General features: G+C 44.0%; 1 protein-coding gene across 3 annotated transcripts in view; it reads left to right on the top strand.

The window, feature by feature from the left end:
- The window catches only part of ly75 (lymphocyte antigen 75), a 141,921-nt gene that overhangs the window by 56,130 nt on the left and 66,001 nt on the right, over positions 1-19,790 (top strand). For all 3 annotated transcript variants that reach the window (XM_059647306.1, XM_048533646.2, XM_059647307.1), the window contains 3 exons: positions 1,406-1,602; positions 8,458-8,600; positions 16,700-16,781. In XM_059647306.1, the coding sequence (XP_059503289.1) occupies positions 1,406-1,602; positions 8,458-8,600; positions 16,700-16,781 (422 nt within the window). The remainder of the gene's footprint in view (positions 1-1,405; positions 1,603-8,457; positions 8,601-16,699; positions 16,782-19,790) is intronic.

Raw genomic sequence — 19,790 nt, 5'->3', positions numbered from 1 at the left:
AAACCAGGTAATATTCTGGAAGCCTTGGTTCAAATCTCAGGGTGGGAGAAGGTGGCATTTAAATTCAGTAATCTAGAATTAAGAGTCTAAAGATGTCAATTGTCAGGAAAAACTCACCGGGTTCACTAATATCCTTTCTGTAAATGCCGTTCTTATCTGATCTGGCCCACGTGTGATTCCAGACCTGCAACAGTGTTGTTAAATCTCATCTGCCCTATGGGTAATAGTTGTTGGCTTAGCCTGCAACCTCCAATGAAGTTTTAAAACCAATCTCTGTACATGTTTTTAATCCCACAATTTCTCTGTACTATGCTGGAAAATACCAGGTAGAATGGAGTAGAACAGCAGCATTATACCCACGGTAAAACTATTCATGTTTCTGCACTAAAATACAACATCAGATTCTGACTTGAAATTTGGTGCCCATATCCAGATAAATGATATCTCCAAGCACACAGTCACTATCCCCAAAAGTGTCCATGATTTCCACCATCTTATTTGGCAGGCTGGAACCAGAATCGTAGCCACCATATTTTCTGGTCACCTTCCTGCACTTGGTCTTCTGATTCACTTCTGTGGACTTCATTTCTAGAGGACAGATCTTCCTGGCTCCACTCACAAGACAGCAAGAAACTTGCACATAAATCGAGAAAAGTTCTTGCTACAAACTGTACGATGGTGCACCTCCTTAATGGTATAGTCTTTGTCACAGTAAATAAAATTTTGCTGAAGCAAAACAAAAGGACGTATTTCAATGGTGAAGCATGTTGGCTGATGCCTGCCTGTAACTGGGAAATGTGGATTAGACTGTAGTTTTGCAGGTATCACAAACTGTGACTCATAGAATCATAGAATTCCTACAGTGTGGAAACAGGCTCTTTGGCCCAACAAGTCCGCACTGAACCTCAGAGCATCCCACCCAGACCCATCTCCCTACAACCCAACTAATCTACACCTCCCTGAACACTATGGGCAATTTAACATGGCCAGTCCACATAACCTGCACATCTTTGGACTGTGGGAGGAAACTAGAGCACCCAGAGGAAACCCACGCAAACACGGGGAGAATGTGCAAACGCGACACAGACAGTCGCCCGAGGGTGGAATCGAACCTAGGTCACGGGCGCTGCGAGGCAGCAGAGCTAACTGGGCATTCCCCTCATCTATTTACAGACCCAACTGAACCTCAGATGAGTCAGCACTAATTCTTGAAACTCTTCAAAGTACTTGGTCTCAGCATGTGTGAAGGAACGAAAATAAACTTTCATATGTCAATGCACCATTTCCCCTCGTATTGTGTATTCAGATGTATTTTGAAGAAAAAATAATGAGCTTCCAAAGCTGTATGATTAAGCTTTTCAAAAAAAAACCTGAAACAAATTACAAATGTCTTTACTTGTTCCAGCTTCTCCTGGTGGATGTGTTGTTATGGCCACAGGAAAGACTCTTGGGCGGTGGGAGATCAGAAATTGCAAGAGTTTCAAAGCTATGTCCATTTGCAAGAAGAGTATCAGCAACACTACAGAAACTGAGGAAACACCCCCAAAAGGCTCTTGCCCTCCTGGGTGGCAAACTAATGCAGACCTTCAATACTGCTACAAGGTGAGAATAGCATAAAATTTGAGTAGTTTTTTTCCCTCAAAAGACAGTCAGTGCATTTAAAAATCAGTTTTGTTTTTCACTTTTAAGCAGAGAATCAAAGGGTAAAAGAAGCAAATTTTCCACCATAATTAAAAGATCTATTTGAAAAGAGGCCTTGGCAGCATTTCCTTTGTGTATTTTCTTCAATCGGGGAAAATAATGTGGTCTGTATTTTAGGTAGATGAGATCAGAGACAACAAAGTGTAGAGCTGGATGAGCACAGCAGGCCAAGCAGCATCAGAGGAGCAGGAAGGCTGGCATTCCCAGCCTAGACGCTTCTTCGGAAATGGGGGAGGGGAAGGGGATTCTGAAATAAATAAGGAGAAAGGGAAAAGCAGATAGAAGATGGATACAGGAGAAGATAGGTGGTGAGGATTCAGACAGGTCAAGGAGATGGGGTTGGAGCCAGTAAAGATGAGTTAGAAAGGGCATAAGTTGGTCCAGGGAAGACGGACTGGTCAAGGCGGCTGGATGAGGCTAGTAGGGAAGAGATGGGAGTGGGGCTTGAGTTGGGAGGAATGGATAGGTGGGAGGTAAGTACAAGCTGGGCTGGTTTTGGGATGCAGTCGGGGGAAGGGAGATTTTGAAGCTGGTGAAGGCCACATTGATACCATTGGGCTGCAGGGTTCCCAAGCGGAATATGAGTTGCTGTTCCTGCAACCTTCGGGTGGCATCATTGTGGCACTGCAGGAGGCCCAGGATGGACATGTCATTCAGGAGTGGGAGGGAGAGTTGAAATGGTTTGCGACTGGGAGGTGCAGTTGTTGGTTGTGAACCGATTGTAAGTGTTCCACAAAGTGGTCCCCAAGCCTGCGTTTGGTTTCCCTGAAGTAGAGGAGGCCACAATGGGAACAGCAGATGCAGTATACCATATTGGCAGATATGCAGGTGAACATCTGCTTGATGTGGAAGGTTTTCTTGGGGCCTGGGATGAGAGTGAGGGAGCAGGTGTAGGGGCAGGTATAGCACTTCCTGCAGTTGTATGGAAAAGTGCCGGCGGTGGTGGGGAGTGTGGAGTGGACAAGGGAGTCCGGGAGAGAGTGGTCCCTCCGGAAAGCAGACAAGGGTGGGAAGGGAAAAATGTCTTTGGTTGCGTCGGATTGCAGATGGCGGAAGTGTCAGAGGATGATGCATTGGATCCGGAGGGTGGTGGGAATGTACTTGAGGATGATGGGGGATTCTGTTTTGGTTGTTATTTGTAGGAAAGATGTGTGAGGGATGAGTTGCAGGAAATACGAGAGACATGGTCGAGTGCGTTTTTGACCACTGGAGGGGAAGTTGTGGTCCTTGAAAAATGAGGACATCTGGGATGTCCGGGATTGGAATGCCTCATCCCGGGAGCAGATGCGGCGGAGGCAAAGGAATTGGGAATGGGGCTGGCATTTTTGCAGGAAGGTGGGTGAGAGAAGGTGTACTCTAGGTAGCTGTGGGAGTCAGTAGGCTCGAAATGGATATCGGTTTCCACGTGGTGCCAGAGATGGAAACAGGTGTCCAGGAAGGAGAGAGAGGTATCGGCAGTGGTCCAGGTGGACTTAAGCTGTTAGTGAAGTGGATGAACTGTTCGAGCTCCTTGTGGGAGCACGAGGCAGTGCTGATACAGTCATCAATGTAACAGGGGAAGAGTTGGGGTTTAGGGCCAGTATAGCTTCAGAAGAGGGATTGTTCCACATAACCTACCAAGAGGCAGGCATAGCTTGGGCCCATGCAGGTACCCATGACCACCCCCTTTGTCTGTAGGAAGTTGGAAGAATTGAAAGAAGTTGTTGAGGGTGAGGACGAGTTCAGCTAAGTGGATGGGAACTGGTCAGGCCTGCGGTACAGTAAGAAGTGGAGGGCCTTTAGGCCATCTGCATGGGGAATGCAAGTGTATAGGGACCGGACGTCCATGGCAACGATGAGGTGTTGGGGACCAAGGAATCAGAAATTTTTTAGGAGGTGGATGGCGTGGGTGGTGTCACGGATGTACATGGGGAGTTTTTGGACCAAAGGGAAGAAGATGGAGATGAGTTCGATGGGGCAGGAGCATGTGAAAACAATAGGTCAACTAGGGCAGTCAGGTTTGTGGATTTTGGGAAGGAGATAGAAATGGGCAGTGCAGGGGTGGGGAATGATGAGGTTGGAGACTGAGGGTGGGAGGTTACCTGTGGTGATGAGGTTGTGGACAGTTGGGTCGGGGGTGGGGTGATGATCAAGGAGGTGGTAGGAGGAGGTGTCGGAGAGTTGGAGCCCGGCCTTGGCGATGTAGAGGTCAGTGCGCCATACTACAACTGCACCTCCCTTGTCTGCAGGTTGTATGGCGATGTTGGGATTGGAGAGGAGGGAGTGGAGGGCTACACGTTCTGTGGGGGAGAGGTGAGAGGGATGGAGAGTTTGATGCAATCGATGTCATGACAGCAGCTGGAGATGAAGAGGTCAGGGGAGGGTAGGAGGCCTTAGGGTGGTGCCTTGGAGGAGGTGGTGTGTTGGAGGTGGGAGAAGGGGTCAGTAGAGGAAGGGTTAGGTTCACGGTTAAAGAATTAAGTGTGGAGGCGGAGGCAGCCGAAAAACTGTTGAACATCCAAATGTGAGTTGTATTCATTTGATGTGTGGGTGGAGGGGGACAAAGGTGAGCCCTTCACTGAGGACTGACTGTTCACCCTCAGTGAGGGGGAGGTCTGGAGGGATGGTGAAGACCCGGCAGGGCTGGATGCTACTGTCTCCTCTGGAGCTTCTAGCTGTGAAGGCAGTGAGCGGAGCAACGTCGGCTGGTAAATCTTGGATGTTGGTGGCGACGGCAGCGTCCTCAATGTCTGTGGTTGGCCTCTGAAACGGAGGCAGCAGCATCAGCAGCGGTGTCGATGGCATTCGCTGTCCCAGAAGTGGCGTACTGGGCGACGGCAGATGTGACGTCATCTGTGGAATCCGTTTGTGCTCCGAAAGTGGCCACATGGCCAATGGCGGCAGGCACATTGTGGGCAAGGTCCTGGGTAGAGTTGGGGATTTGGGGGTGGTAGAGGCCTGTGTTCGGCGGCAGGCACCAGTAAGTTTGCTGTACTTGCGTTCAGAAGAATAAGGGCAGCAGACACATAGGATCACCACCACCTGCAAGTTCCCCTCCAAGCCACTCTCTTGGAAACGTATCACTGTTCTTTCACAGTTGCTGGGTGAAAATCCTGGCAGTCCCTGGCTATGGGCATGGTGAGTCTACCTACAGCATGAGGTTCAAGGAGGCAGGTCACCAGCATTTTACGTTGAGTTCAGAGACTTCTTGCTCCTTTTTTAAAAAAAATTCAGAACGCATGTTCTCTCTACAAAAATTCCGAGGAACGGTGAGCTTAATGAAGCATTGATCATTTTGTTATTATTTTAAGATATAAAGTAAAACAGTCAAAAATTAGGTAGCCTCCCACTTCTTGAATACTCCTAGAAGCGCTTTTATGTATATGTGTGAACCTGAGAAGACAGCAGGAATAGGTTCAATTGTGATAGGACCCATGATCAAATAGTTTGCTAACATTTAGTGTCTGTCATTTTTCGATCTGGAGGAGTGCTAATGCCTAAATAATAGCACCTTTTAAAAAATTCACTCATGGGACATGGGTGTCACTGTCTGTCCAGCATTTATTGCCTGACCCTAGCTTCCCTTGAGAAAATGCTGGTGACCTGCCTCCTTGAACCACATGCTGTAGGTAGACTCACCATGCCCATAGCCAGGGACTGCCAGGATTTTCACCCAGCAACTGTGAAAGAACAGTGATATGTTTCCAAGAGAGTGGCTTGGAGGGGAACTTGCAGGTGGTGGTGATCCTATGTGTCTGCTGCCCTTATTCTTCTGGATGAAATGCTTGGAAGGTGTTGTCTGAGGGCTTCGGTGAATTTCTGTAGTGCATCTTTTTGTACACATTCCTGCTACTGAATATGTTGCGGAAGGACTGGATTCTTGAAGATATAATGCAAATCAAGCAGGCTGCTTTGTCCTGGATGATGTCAAGTAAAGGAGGGTAGAATGTTGCTTGCAGGAGGAAGAAAACAAGTCTTTGGTGGGACATGCCAGGATATAAAGTTAGTGATAATGATAGCCCTCTCCCAATTGGCAGAGGTTGAGTCGCTCTTCCCTCATCATCACAAGGGAACTGAGACTAATCATAATACCACTATTAATGCCCATGTCATGATATTTTATAGCGTTACCTTGTAATCCAATGCTAGTCACTGTCTTGGATGTTTCTAACAACTACCAGGCTGTGTAACGTGGGAATATCAAGTCCCAAAGGCATCGCTTGCAACAAATCCATAGATCAGTGACTTTGTGTGCTATTAGCAGGAAACACATAAACAAATGAGACAAACAGCTGTCTCTGACCAACATTATTCTTGTACTTGCTTTTGAAACTGTACTAAAGTTTGTTACATAATTTAGAAAATGATTAGAGACTTCTATATATATATTGTGTAGGCCAGTTATAAAATGTAGCCTCTAAATGAGGTTTAATATGACTATATAATTTTTTGGATTCATTTCGAAATATTGTTTAGAGGCCCAGACTGTTTAGAATATCACTCTTGACTGCCTTCAGTATATGTTTTCTTTATTCTGTATCATTCAGAAAATCTGCGGACAGTGACCTGATGGTGCAGGTAATCTGACATTTGGTTAGATGGCCTAGATTTGGTAGATTAAAGACATGTCTGTGTCACAACAATAATTTATTTTTGTGTGCAATGTTTAACTCCAACCCAGACGCTTGCCTTCAGCCACTCTTTTGCCTGAAAACTGATGGCCAGTAATTGAATATGACCATAATTGGGTAGCAGCATGGAGGTAGGAGGAGGTTGCACGTTGCAGCCACCTTGGGTGCCTTTGGGTGCCTTTGAATGCCTAAGGAGCAGCATCCAATGTGATGTTCAGCTGAGCGTGTAATTGGGTAGTTAGATTTGACATTAAAAATTTAAGTGTGGGACTTGCACCATTTTGTAGAATACAGATTTGTGCGAAATTAAAAAGCAAGTGAGGGAGTTTGAGCAATGCTGCTCAAGAAGTGCAGCGCAACCCAAACTGCTTAACTCATTTGTAGGCTGTTCGGCAATGATAAAAGGAATTCTGAATTATTTGTGTGGGATGTTCTAGTTTGGTCCCCATGATTTTGAGGCCTATCTGCCTGCCACCTCCCTTGTGTCAGTTGTCCAGTAGTCTCAGTTCCCTTGTGATGATGAGGGAAGAGCGACTTAACCTCTGCCAATTGGGAAAGGGCTATCATTATCACTAACTTTATATCCTGACATGTCCCACCAAAGACTTGTATGGTTTGGTGAAGACCATTCACTGAGGCCTACTATCTATTGTCTGACTTGGTACAAATGTTGGATCCAACATCAATTTCTCAGCCAGGCAACAAAAGTCATTCAGTCCGTCTGATGTAGGGATCACATGTGAAATTTCAACCAAATCTTTGTTGTTACAAATCGACTATTTCAATTAGACAGGTTTAAGATTATTTGGTGTGGAAAATGTGCCACGCCTGTGAAGTCAGGCTGAAATCACTGTGTTGGACCAAGTTTCTTCTGGAGTTAAGTGATTTTGGTGTGCTTAACACTGCAACTGTCAGAAACTTAAAATTTCCCATTCCCAAAACACTGCCGTTCATCAGCTCAGCAGGCCCAAGGATCAAAACCTAGTTGTTTCATATGCACTGAAAACATTTCAACAACAATGTGCAAATAGTATGCAAATAGAATGAAATGTCTCAAAATGCTTCACGTGAGCTTACTAAAACAAAGTATGATGCATAACAAGATATTTAGGCCAGGTGGCTAAAAGCTTGGTCAAAGTGTGAGGTTTTAAGGAGGAAATTCAGGTGGAGATGTTTAGGAAGAGAATGCCAGAGATAAGAATGGGGTTGAAGCAGCTGAAGGGTGTGGCCACTGGTGGTGGAGCAGTTTAAAAGTAGGGCTGAAAAGAAGGGAAAAATTAGTGAAACATTTGATATCTCTAAGGCTGGAGTAGATTAACAATAGGAAGAGAGTAAAGACCACGGAAGAATGTGAAATCATGGATGATAATCTTAAAATCAGTACGAGGTGTCTGTAAAGGGACAGTGAGCATAGTGATGATAACTTGGAGCAGCCTTATTCTCTTAAGGTATGGGCATCATGGATTTAGATTACCTTCATTATACATTGGATAGAATGTAGGAATTGGCCAAGCATGTGTTGGAACAGTCAAGAATGGAGATAGTGAAAGCATGAGTAAACGTTCCAGCAACAGATGAGCTGGGACAGGCAAATTTGGGCAGTATTGTGGAAGTGGAAATCAGTAATCTTCGTGACTCTTGATCTGGGACCAGCAATAAAAACTAGGTAATGAAAAGAATAGCTTAATATTGAACTGTTGCCAAGGTGAGGAATAGTGTCAGAACAAGGGAAAGAGTTGAGAGTGATGACCAAAAATAATGGCTTTACTCTTATCCATATTTAATTGGAGAATATTTGTACTCCATCCAGTTCTTCATGTTGTCAGATAAGTGGTCTGATAGCAACATGGTGATTAAGGAAGTTGGTAACAGTGAATTGACCTCTGTGATATAAACATAATGTGAAAACTAACATTCTGCCTTTAGGTGATATCACCGATGCGCGGCAGGTGAGAGAAAGTTGGACATCAAAGGTCATAGTTTGGGAACATGAAGAAAAGTTAGTTAAATAAATTCTCTGGCTATGGTCAGATGGATGGGAATGGATGAGAGCAATCCCACTGAGCTGGACAAAGTGTTGTGGTCAATCCATATATGTTCATATTTGTATAGAACATAAGGATAATTATCCAATTTACATATGTAGGTCTTTCATCATGAGAGAGTAGTACGGAAGAGAACATGGGAAGAGGCTGAACGATTTTGTGAGTCACTAGGAGCCCACTTGCCAAGTTTCATTCACCATGATGAGATGTTATATCTTCACAGCTTGCTAAGAAAAACAATTACGTAAGTGAAAATGCAAAAAGAAGCTTACAATTTCAATTTTTTTTCATGCTTGGCTTTGCATAATTTGTAAACTGTCATTTAAAACTGGTAGTTTTATTTTGTCTGTAGTTAACTGGGTACATCTGTGTAGATCGTGAGCAGTTCCGGGATTTAATAAGGGGTTGCTATTAACTGAGACAGCTACCAAATCTTCAGCTATGTTGTGATACTGAACACCTTTTTTGGTTGCACTTGACTTTGTGGGAAGCTCTTTCCAAAAGTGAGCAAGAATTTTATTATGATGCAAATCAATTAAATCTGCGTGGAATTTTCTGTATTGCAACTTAATATAATTCCAGGAAAATCAGACATTTTGGGTTGCTTGATTTTGTTCATGGAAGGACAATTTTTTTCCACTTTAAATACTATCAAGTTTTTCTGGATGCTGCTGGAGAAAAATTTTTTGTGGTAGTTATTTTGGCCTCATTTTATGCTCACAGTTGTGCAGGGCTTGAACACTGCGTTGATAAAGCTAAACCATAGCACTATAGTTGCACTCACAGTAAACAAAAATGACGGGTACTATAATCTGAGGGTGACTATGCCATAGCTGAGGGTCCGTCATGGTGAAATCAGCCAAAATGGGAATTGAATCTGCGCTGTTGGCTTCACTCTGGACTGAAAATCAGCCATTCAAACAACTGAGTTAACTGAGCTCCCAAAGTCAGAAGTCACACAGCACCAGGTCCACCCTAGCCCAACACCAGCACCTCAACGTCATCAACTTCCATAGTGTTGCTTGGTCCATAAATTTCCAATCTATTCAATACTTTGTGTCACAAAAATGATTTTCAAATTTGGCTGTAAGCTACTCTTCAGAGGAAAAAGAGATGCAAAGATGGATAGGTTGAGATGGCACTAGAGGTGCACAGCTCATCTCACTGTTTGCAGTATACACAGCTTCTAGGCTAAAGTACATTTTAACCTGAAGTTGTCAGGAATTCTTTGTCCTTGTGCATTCATGGGAATGGACAAACTGGACCAATTATGCTGAATGATAAACTCTGTAGGAATGACAAAACCAATGGTCACCAAAGTTGCTGCAATGTTCCTATTTTCTCCAAGAAATTCATTTTTGAGTTCTTGTAGGGAACATTCGTAATATGAGGCAATCTGTCGTAATTAGCCTTGCCTCACATTTGGTTAATACATTATTTTTGAGAGCAAGCAACAATTTCACATGCATTCCATGCCACAACAAGATGGCCAATACAAATCCGAAATTTCAAAAACCACACAAAGTGGCCTGTTATGAACTGTACTACCAGCATGCTTTTTTGTCAGTGATTGATCAACATGGGCTAATGCAAATCAATGGTTGTTTACCATGCTACAGCAGTCATCTTTCCACCACTGTTTGTGCAATGTGCAGTATGAAACTGGCTCTTCAGAAATCAAGGCTATTCTTTACATGAGCACTACAGGTACAATGAAGTGTATAACAAGGGAATCAATTTTTACTCATAGGCATCTTGAAGTAATCTTTCAGAATTTTGACACATCTGGGACATTCAGCAATACAACTCATTAAATGTCTCTATCAGCATCAGTTTGCAGTCTCTTTGAAGCTTTATAAGGAAAACAAAGTGTTTGTTAAAAGAGAACAATCTTTCTAGGAATGATGGTGAATATAAAAAAAACAAGCAGAACCAGACAATGCTGATCTGAAAGCAGATAGAACCACCCATGGTTTCAACAGTAGCAGTACAAATGCGTTAGATAAAAAATACGAGTTTTTAAAAATTCTCATCTATTCCTGCTGGCACATAGAACAATGCTCGTGATAAATACAAGCCCTGCACTGGTAACTCCAGATCAGATAAACTTGTCCTATCTTGTTATGTAACCACACTGACCTATCGTTCCAGCTTGATCACACGAGTGCAAAAATGTAAACCACTGGCTGTACCATCATTTGATTTTGATCTCCCTGTGAAGGGATGAGCAAAGCCTGGGAGTATGATTAAACCTGAGAAAGCTAAATGTTGTTCAGAGAGATCAAACTAATGCAGCAAGAGGAAGAGCCATGGCAGGGAACTGGTATTGTGAAGGAGTCAGAGATATCGCCATTAAATCTGTACACTGTTGCACTGTACACTACATAGAGGTCACCCAGGACGATGATTGGCTAGATTGCTTCAACACCAGACACAGTGCAGTGGACATGGCAGCAAAGACAGGTGATAGGCTGTAGAATGGTCTCATTCACATGCTAGGAGGATGCAGCAAGAGACATGTTTAACTATGACCCAACTGTTTTACCATTTCTTACCAGGTTGCAGTTTGGTGTTTTAAAGATGTAATGTTTAATAGCAGACTAGAACAAGGAGCATTTTACTGCCATGGTCTGCAAAAACATGGATCTGAAAAGTTGCCTCTTCTAGTGATGGACAAATCCAAGATGTCGTGCTCCTTTGTGAACATCAGGACAGTATCCATGTAGTACAAGGCTAACCAAGTCACCTGCACAGCCTCCATTGCTTTTAGGCATGGATCAGGAAATTGGACAAAACATACCTGCGAAAGAAGAGGAAGATGATTGTTTCAGTCACTCTATCCACAACCCCAGCTCCAGTTTGACACCTAGCCCTAGCCCCAAGTTCCCTAGATCAGTTCCTCATTGAGGATGAACAGTCAGTCCTCAGCATAGGACTCACATTCATTACCCTGTGCCCACATCATCAAATTCTGTTCATGTCTGGGTTTTGAATTTATTTTTTCCACTGTGTCCAGCCTCCAACAAACCTCATCCTCCTGGACACCACCCTATGGCATCCTACCCTCCCTCAAACTCTTTGTCTCCCCCTGCCATTGTGACATCAATCGCCTCAATCTCTTCACTCTCACTCACTCCAACCCCTCCCCATTGGGACACGCAGCCCTCCGCTCCATCCACCTCATCCATTCCAACCCAAACCTCACCATCAAACCTGTGGATAAGGTGGGGAGTCGGTGGCAATAGTGATATGGCACATTGTCATAGAGGCCAGGCGCCAACTCTCTGCCACCTTCTTCTATTGCTCCCTTGATTATGATTGCATTCCTAATCACCAAACCTTCATCTCTCAGACCATTCATAACCTCATCACCACGGGTGACCTCCTACCCACAATCTTCAACCCCGCACTGCCTGTTTTTATCTCCTTCCCAAAATCCACAAACCTGACTGCCCCGGCTGACCCATTGTCTCTGCCTGCTCCTACCCCACTGAACTTGTCTCTGTTTATCTTGACTCTGTGTCTCCACACGCCCCCCCGCCCCCCCCCAACCCGTCAGTCCAAGAACTGCCCACCTATGTCTGGTACACTACCTATGTCCTCCAACTCCTCCACGTTCAATTCCCCACCCCCCCAATACCTCCTTTTCGCTCTGGACATCCAATCCCTGTACACTTGCATTCCCCACACAGATGGCCTAAAAGCCCTCCGCTTCTTCCACTCCCATAGACCCAACCAGTCTCACTCCACCAACACCCTCATCCACTAGATAGAACTTGTCCTTACCTCTAACTCTTTCCACTTCCAACAAACTGAAAGGGTGGCTACAGGCACCTGTATGGGTCCAAGCTATGCCTGCCTTTTCGTAGGATACATGAAACAATCCCACTTCCACTATACACTGGCATCATCCCTTTGACTACACCTCCTCTCACCCACCCTCCTGCAAGAATGTGATCCCTTACTCCCAATTTCTCTACCTCCGCCACATCCGCTCCCAAAATGGTGTGTTCATTGATCGAAAAAGCCCTCCACCACATCTCTTACATTTCCTGCACTTATGCCCTCACACCCCCTTTCCCCGAAAACAAACACAGAATTCCCCTTGTCCTCACATATCACCCCCTAACCTCCACATCCAACGAATCATCCTCTACCACTGCCGCCACCTTCAATCCGACCTCACCATTGAAATTTCCCTCCCCACCCCTACCTACCTTTCATAGGGACCACGCACTCTATGACTCCCTCATCCGCTCCACACTCCCTACCACAGCCAGCACCTATCCCTGCGTCCGTAGGAAGTGCTAATGCTGTCCCTCCACCTCCCCTCTCGCCTCCATTGAAGGCCCAAACAAACTTTCCATCTTTGACAGGGGTTCACCTGTTCATCCTACAACCTGGTCTACTGTATCTGTTACTCGTGATATGGTCTCCTCTACATTGGTGAGACTAAGCGTAAACTCGGTGACTGATTTGTGGAGCATCTATGCTCTGTATGCTATCATCAATAAAACCTTCCAGTTGCCAACTGTTTTAACTCTCCCTCCCACTCCCTGGGTGACATGCCCATCCTGCGCCTCCTCCACCACCACAATGACAACACTTGCAAGCTGGAGGAGCAGCACCTTATATTCCGCGTCAGGAGCGGACAACCCAATGGCCTGATGTAGAATTCACCAGTTTTAGAATCTCCCCCCTCCCCCCACCCCACTCCCAGTCTTATCCACGTCCAACCCTCCCTCTCGTCCCCACCTCCTTGACCTGACACTACCTGTCCATTTTCTTTCTCATCTATCCACTCCACCCTTCTCACTGGCTAATCTGCACTACCCCCCACTACCTGCACCTATCTGTCACCATCCCACGCACCTTCCCACAGCCAACCTCCTCCGTCTATTTATTTCCGAGCTCCCTTCCCCATTCCTAGTCCTAATGAAAGGTGTAATTTTGAACTGTTGAGTTTCCTGCTACATACACGCTGATTACATGATCTCCTTGAGGTTATCCTTTTCATTCCAGATTTTAATTGAATTCAGATTTCACCATCTGCCAGGGTGCAATTTGAACCCAGGCCCCCAGAATAATAGCCTGTGGTCCTTATGCCACCAACACCCCAAAATGCAGTGGGTAACATAGAACTGCAAGTGCTCATCTTTCGAAGTATCCCAAAAACACCTTTATTGTAAAAATAAAAAAGATTTTTTTAAAATTCTCCAGCGATTGATTTTCTGAAGGGGGGATAAAAAGGCATTTTGAATAAAAGGTTATTCCTGAAGGCAGGAAATAAAGTCCAGAATGTTCTAAAGCTTTTCACTCTATTCTGGCATATGTGGGCAAGTCTCTAATTACTCATGGCTGTCTCTAGTCTTGGTAAATACAGCTTGCTCAGGAAATACAGCCTTGAAATGTTTCTCTCATAACGCTTTCAAAAAAACAAACATGCTTTATTTACCCTGAGCTCAACAAGAGAGTTTTCTTTTCAGAATTGGGCATGATCAGCTGGCAGCTTGTTTGTAGCAAGCTCTTCTCCAACTTGGCTTCTCACAATAGCTTCTGAACATTAAAGTTTCTGATATGACTGGCAGCCCTCAGTAGGTGAGCCCTACCCCCAGCTTTATTCCAAGAGAAGGCCTGCTGGATTGCCTCATGTTTCAACGGGCTTTGGCAAAATAAAAGGAAACTAGCCAGCAGTTGATTCTGAAAACCTCAAGTGGATTTCACCCCTTGTTCCTCAGAGAGCTTCGAAACAAAAGAGCAAGTTTTAGCTGAAGAATTAGGCCACTTAGGAGTAGAGTCAAAAAATATCATTCTACAATCACGGTGTGACCAGCTGAGGCGAATCACATTTTATAAAAGAAAATCTGAATGCAGTGTAAAGATCACGAGCGAAGACTCCAGGCTTGGACCAAGCCATCAAAACAAAACTTGCTTTGGACATTGAGCTTTTGTTCCTTTTCTGTGTCCGTATCACAGATAAGAGGGAGAAAATAATTAAATTATTTTTGCTGGTTTTCTCATCTGACCTTAAGAGAGGTGGCTTTTTGTTTGATTATTTTTTCTTTTCCCATTTTAAAAATAAGCCGAGTGTTTTTCCTGATACCCAATTTCTGAAGTTCAATTCAAAAATGATCCACAACAAATTGTTTTGACCCCAAAAAAAGGAGAATTTATAAATGTATTAAAAGTTCAGATACACAGCAGTATACATGGGGGAAAAAATGAAGTTTTAAAAAAGGAAAGTTATGATTACAAATTGCTTGAATTAAAATATTAAATGGCACTAAATGATACAAATGTTAACTTAGGTTTTACAGTCTGCTGGTCTGGTATCTTTCCATAGAAATTCACAACCTGGTAGATTGCACCTGAAGGAGCTACAATATGATTCTTGAGGGCTGGCAAATTAATTAATTTTCAGGATTTTATTTCTGGAAATTGGTTTTTGGAGAGGTGGAGATGAGAGGCAGCCTGTAAATAAGCCTAGAGCTGCTTTATTGTTGACTGTACCAATACGAAAAGCAAATGAGGAAAGTAGGCAAAGCTGTCTCATTAAAAATATATAACCAAAGCTATTCAAAAGCCATGACTTATTTATGCCTGGTCACTTTCGCTAACAATGTTATTTAGATTGAAATGAAGAATATACAAACGTCCTTCCTGATCGGCTATAGTTATGTCATCCCTACCATGACACCAATATACTGCAGAAAGCCATGTTCTACACACTTCAGCAAAGATGCTGTGCATGCTAGACTGTTGACTTGACAATGGGTTGGCAACATGCAGTCTTAAAGAGGCAGATGGTTTGTAACTGTTGCAATGAAGACTGCAGAATGAGAGTATCGAACAAATATGAAATACCAGCAGGACACTGATGCTTCTTTCAATAGTATGAGTTTTGCAACCTGTGTAAAGTCATACCAGATGACAATCGAACAGTTATACCTCTGAGGTGAAATTTAAGATCTCTGAATGATACTTGCCCCAGGAGGACAAATGTGTCTGAGATTCCAGTGCTATGGCAAGACTAAAGATTTGAAATTCCAGATATTAGAGGTAATGTTAAAGGCATTCAGCTTAGCAGAAACAAGTCAGAGGTTGAGACTAATTACCCTAAATTCTCAGGAGACTTTCACAGGCCACATCAACTGATTAACAGACAAAGACTGCAAGAGGGGGGATCGGGCTGTATAGGAAAATTGATGCCAAAGTCAGAAAATGAAAAGACTCCCTTTCTAGACACATCTTATAAGCATTTCAGTAACGATGCAGTGTGTCCCATTGACTGTCTTGTGAGCACAGAACAGGATATCTATGATACACCTGGTCAAAAACAATTGTTTTGTAACATAGCTGTGAGGCTGCCACCAGCAATCATGGGTTTGAATAGCTCTTTAAAATTCTAAAAAAGAATATTTGGACTTAGAATGTTAACTCTGCTTTGGCTCCACAGATGCCTTCTAAGCTTTTCCTGCTCTTTTTTTTGTTTCTGTTTAAAGAGCTCTTCCCTTTGTTCAGTACTGGCTGGTATAGACATCTTGCCTGTGTGGTTACTTGGTGTTGGCTTGGTTGGAATGTCTGTAAAATACAGGGAATGTTACTTTCCAAGAGGATGATGTAAGCTTTTGTTCCTTGGTTACTGCTAGCTGGACAGTTCACTTTCAATGCAGAGTGGTGATAACAGCATGGGTTCAATTCCCGCACAGGCTGACGTTACCATGAAGAACGCTCCTTCTCAATCTCTCCCCTCACTTGAAGTGTGGTGACTCTCAGGTTAAATCACATCAAGTAGTCTTCCTCTAAACAGAGAATAGCCCTCTGGTCTGGTAGGACTAAGATGACTTTACAGAAATTGTGACCACCTGGCATCATGTGATCAGCAGCAGCCACATTGTCAGTCCAGTGAAAAACAATTGCAAGAATAAGGTTCAAATTTAAAGCAAAATATGTTGGAGTCTCTTCCTACAGTCTAGAACTTTCAACCCTAACTGCAGTTTTTTTTAAGTCTGGCGTTATGAAATTATTACCTCCTGCAGCCTCCAACCTTTATCACAGACTTTTTTCTTTGGTCCTCCTGCAACCTCCATTTCCCCCCCACCCACCTCCTCCCACCACTGCTTAAAAATGTTTTTAAAAACTTGTTCAATTGTGCTGAAGCACCTCCAACCTGAAATGTTACCACAGTTTCTCTGCACAGATTCTGTCTGACAGACTAGTTTTTCCAGTATTTCTGATATTTCAACTTTGCAGCATCTGCATTATTTTGTTTTCAAATACATTTGGGTTGGGGGTTGAGTGGCATACTCCTGCTCCTAACCAGTAGTCTGTTTCCTTTTACAGTGATGAACGTTGGTTTTGGGTTGGATTAAACAAAAGAAATCCAGATTCCAAAGGTTCTTGGGAATGGAGTGACAGCAGACCGGTAAACCTTTCTGTCTTACATGTTCCAAATTTCTTTCTCTTCATTCTCACTGCTTTAATAATTTTACCTTTTTGATCCATTCATTTATTTTTCTCCCCCTGGTGCTAGCATCAACTTCAATCATTTTCAAAAATTTCAGGTTATCAGTTTAATCATGAAACCAGGCCTCCTGGTGTACTGAGATAATAAAATGTGAGGCTGGATGAACACAGCAGGCCAAGCAGCATCTCAGGAGCACAAAAGCTGACGTTTCGGGCCTAGACCCTTCATCAGAGAGGGGGATGGGGGGAGGGAACTGGAATAAATAGGGAGAGAGGGGGAGGCGGACCGAAGATGGAGAGTAAAGAAGAGAGGTGGAGAGAGTATAGGTAGGGAGGGGATAGGTCAGTCCAGGGAAGATGGACAGGTCAAGGAGGTGGGATGAGGTTAGTAGGTAGCTGGGGGTGCGGCTTGGGGTGGGAGGAAGGGATGGGTGAGGGGAAGAACCGGTTAGGGAGGCAGAGACAGGTTGGACTGGTTTTGGGATGCAGTGGGTGGGGGGGAAGAGCTGGGCTGGTTGTGTGGTGCAGTCGGGGGAGGGGACGAACTGGGCTGGTTTGGGGATGCGGTGGGGGAAGGGGAGATTTTGAAACTGGTGAAGTCCACATTGATACCATATAGCTGCAGGGTTCCCAGGCGGAATATGAGTTGCTGTTCCTGCAACCTTCGGGTGGCATCATAGTGGCAGTGCAGTGCCTCCTGCACTGCCACAATGATGCCACCTGAAGGTTGCAGGAACAGCAACTCATATTCCGCCTGGGAACCCTGCAGCCATGTGGTATCAATGTGGACTTCACCAGTTTCAAAATCTCCCCTTCCCCTACTGCATCCCCAAACCAGCCCAGTTCGTCCCCTCCCCCCACTGCACCACACAACCAGCCCAGCTCTTCCCCCCCCCCCCACCCACTGCATCCCAAAACCAGTCCAACCTGTCTCTGCCTCCCTAACTGGTTCTTCCTCTCACCCATCCCTTCCTCCCACCCCAAGCCGCACCCCCTGCTACCTACTAACCTCATCCCACCTCCTTGACCTGTCCATCTTCCCTGGACTGACCTATCCCCTCCCTACATCCCCACCTATACTCTCTCCACCTATCTTCTTTACTCTCCATCTTTGGTCTGCCTCCCCCTCTCTCCCTATTTATTCCAGTTCCCTCTCCCCATCCCCCTCTCTGATGAAGGGTCTCGGCCCGAAACGTCAGCTTTTGTGCTCCTGAGATGCTGCTTGGCCTGCTGTGTTCATCCAGCCTCACATTTTATTATCTTGGAATTCTCCAGCATCTGCAGTTCCCATTATCTCCTGGTGTACTGAAATTTGTTTTTATTACGTTCATAGTATTGTTTGAAAAGACACTCATGTTCTAGCAAAGTAACTTGCTTTGTAAAATAATAGTAATGATGGGGATTTTGATACAACAGTGGCATGGGTAAACATGATGTTGATTTTAAAAGAAACAAAATTATCAGTAGTAATGCAACCCTTTGAAGATCACAAAGGAATAAGAAAAGTCTTCAGCTTCTTTAGATTCCTTTTATTCCCTGACATACTTACCACGGAGTTGTTAGTGGCAAATGAGGTTGTTTGGCCAGTCGTGTCTGTCTGCAATGGCTCTCTAAGCCTTTTAACTCTGTGCCAATCTCTTGCACTTTTCCTGTAACCCTGCACCTCAATTCTGTTTAAGTAAACATCTAATGCTCTCATGAATGTCTCAATTGAACCTGCCTCTAGCATACTTCCAGGCAGTGCATCCCAGCATCCTACTACTCATTGTGTAAAAAGAGCTTTTTCCTCCCCTGTCATTTGTTTCTTTTAGAAAATACTTCAAGTCTGTGTTCGGTGGATCTCAGTCCATTTATGAGTGGAAATAGTTCTTTCCAGACCCTTCATGATTTTACAAACTTCTGTCAAATCTCCCCACAGCCTTCTCTCCAAGGAGAACAGTTCCAACTTTTCCGATCTTAAACTCTCTTAATGCAAACAAATTCCTGTTACCACTACAGGAAATCTCTCTCTCATACCCTTTAGTTTTAATCACAACTCTGGAAATACTAACAAGTTAACCATTCACCACTTACACGTTCCCCCACCAACACACCAAACTCACATGCTACTAATTCAAAATCCAGTCTTTAAAGCACATGATATTGCACACCCTACATCACAACATAGTGAGAAATTAAACAAAATAAGAACCATTGAATGATCACGATAGCTTCAGACTTTTGACTTTTGCTATAAACTCATTGCGCTCTTTAATTAACCCCAGATTTCTTTTGAACATTACAAAAATCTTAGATTCATTCACTTCTCCTGGAACTAACTGAAGTTATGCCACAGCCCCCTCAAATTCATTTTAGCTGGAACCCCAGGGAAAATTATTTTGCAAGATAGAAATTTTCACAAGGATCCCTCCTTTAGTTCTGAGGAAGGGCTACCGGACCCAAAACATTAACTGTTTTTTTTCCCTTCACAGATGCTGCCAGACCTGCTGAGCTTTTCCAGCAACTTTGTTTTTAATCACTCCATCAGCTTGTTGCAAAGAGATTATTTCATTCTCTTTAAAAGTTGAACTGTGGACTTCTCAGCTCAGACTTGTTGGTTTTCACTGTTGGTTTGCACTGTCGCCCTTAAATACTTAGTGGAGGTACTCTTCTTTTTGGCGTAGTTCCAGGTTGCTACAGTGTGTTATCACTCATTTAAATAGTGTTTTTATGCAGCTTTTTTTGGTCCTGACACTGACCAGAAGGAACGAACTTGACATTCTCAACACATCAGAAAGGAAGGCCCTCGAAGGACTGAGCAAAAGACAAAACATCATAATATTACCAGCGGACAAAGGGCGCATGACAGTAATAATAAACAAATGGGACTACTTCACGAAAGCACAGACACCACTAGCAGATATGAACACATACTGGCAAGTGCAAATAGACCCAACACCACAATTGTGCAATGAAATAATCAACGCAC

Source organism: Stegostoma tigrinum, chromosome 7 (assembly GCF_030684315.1).
Source record: "Stegostoma tigrinum isolate sSteTig4 chromosome 7, sSteTig4.hap1, whole genome shotgun sequence".
NCBI lineage: Eukaryota > Metazoa > Chordata > Chondrichthyes > Orectolobiformes > Stegostomatidae > Stegostoma > Stegostoma tigrinum.
The sequence above is the reverse complement of the archived record's forward strand: the minus strand, read 5'-3'. Positions and strand labels throughout refer to the sequence as shown.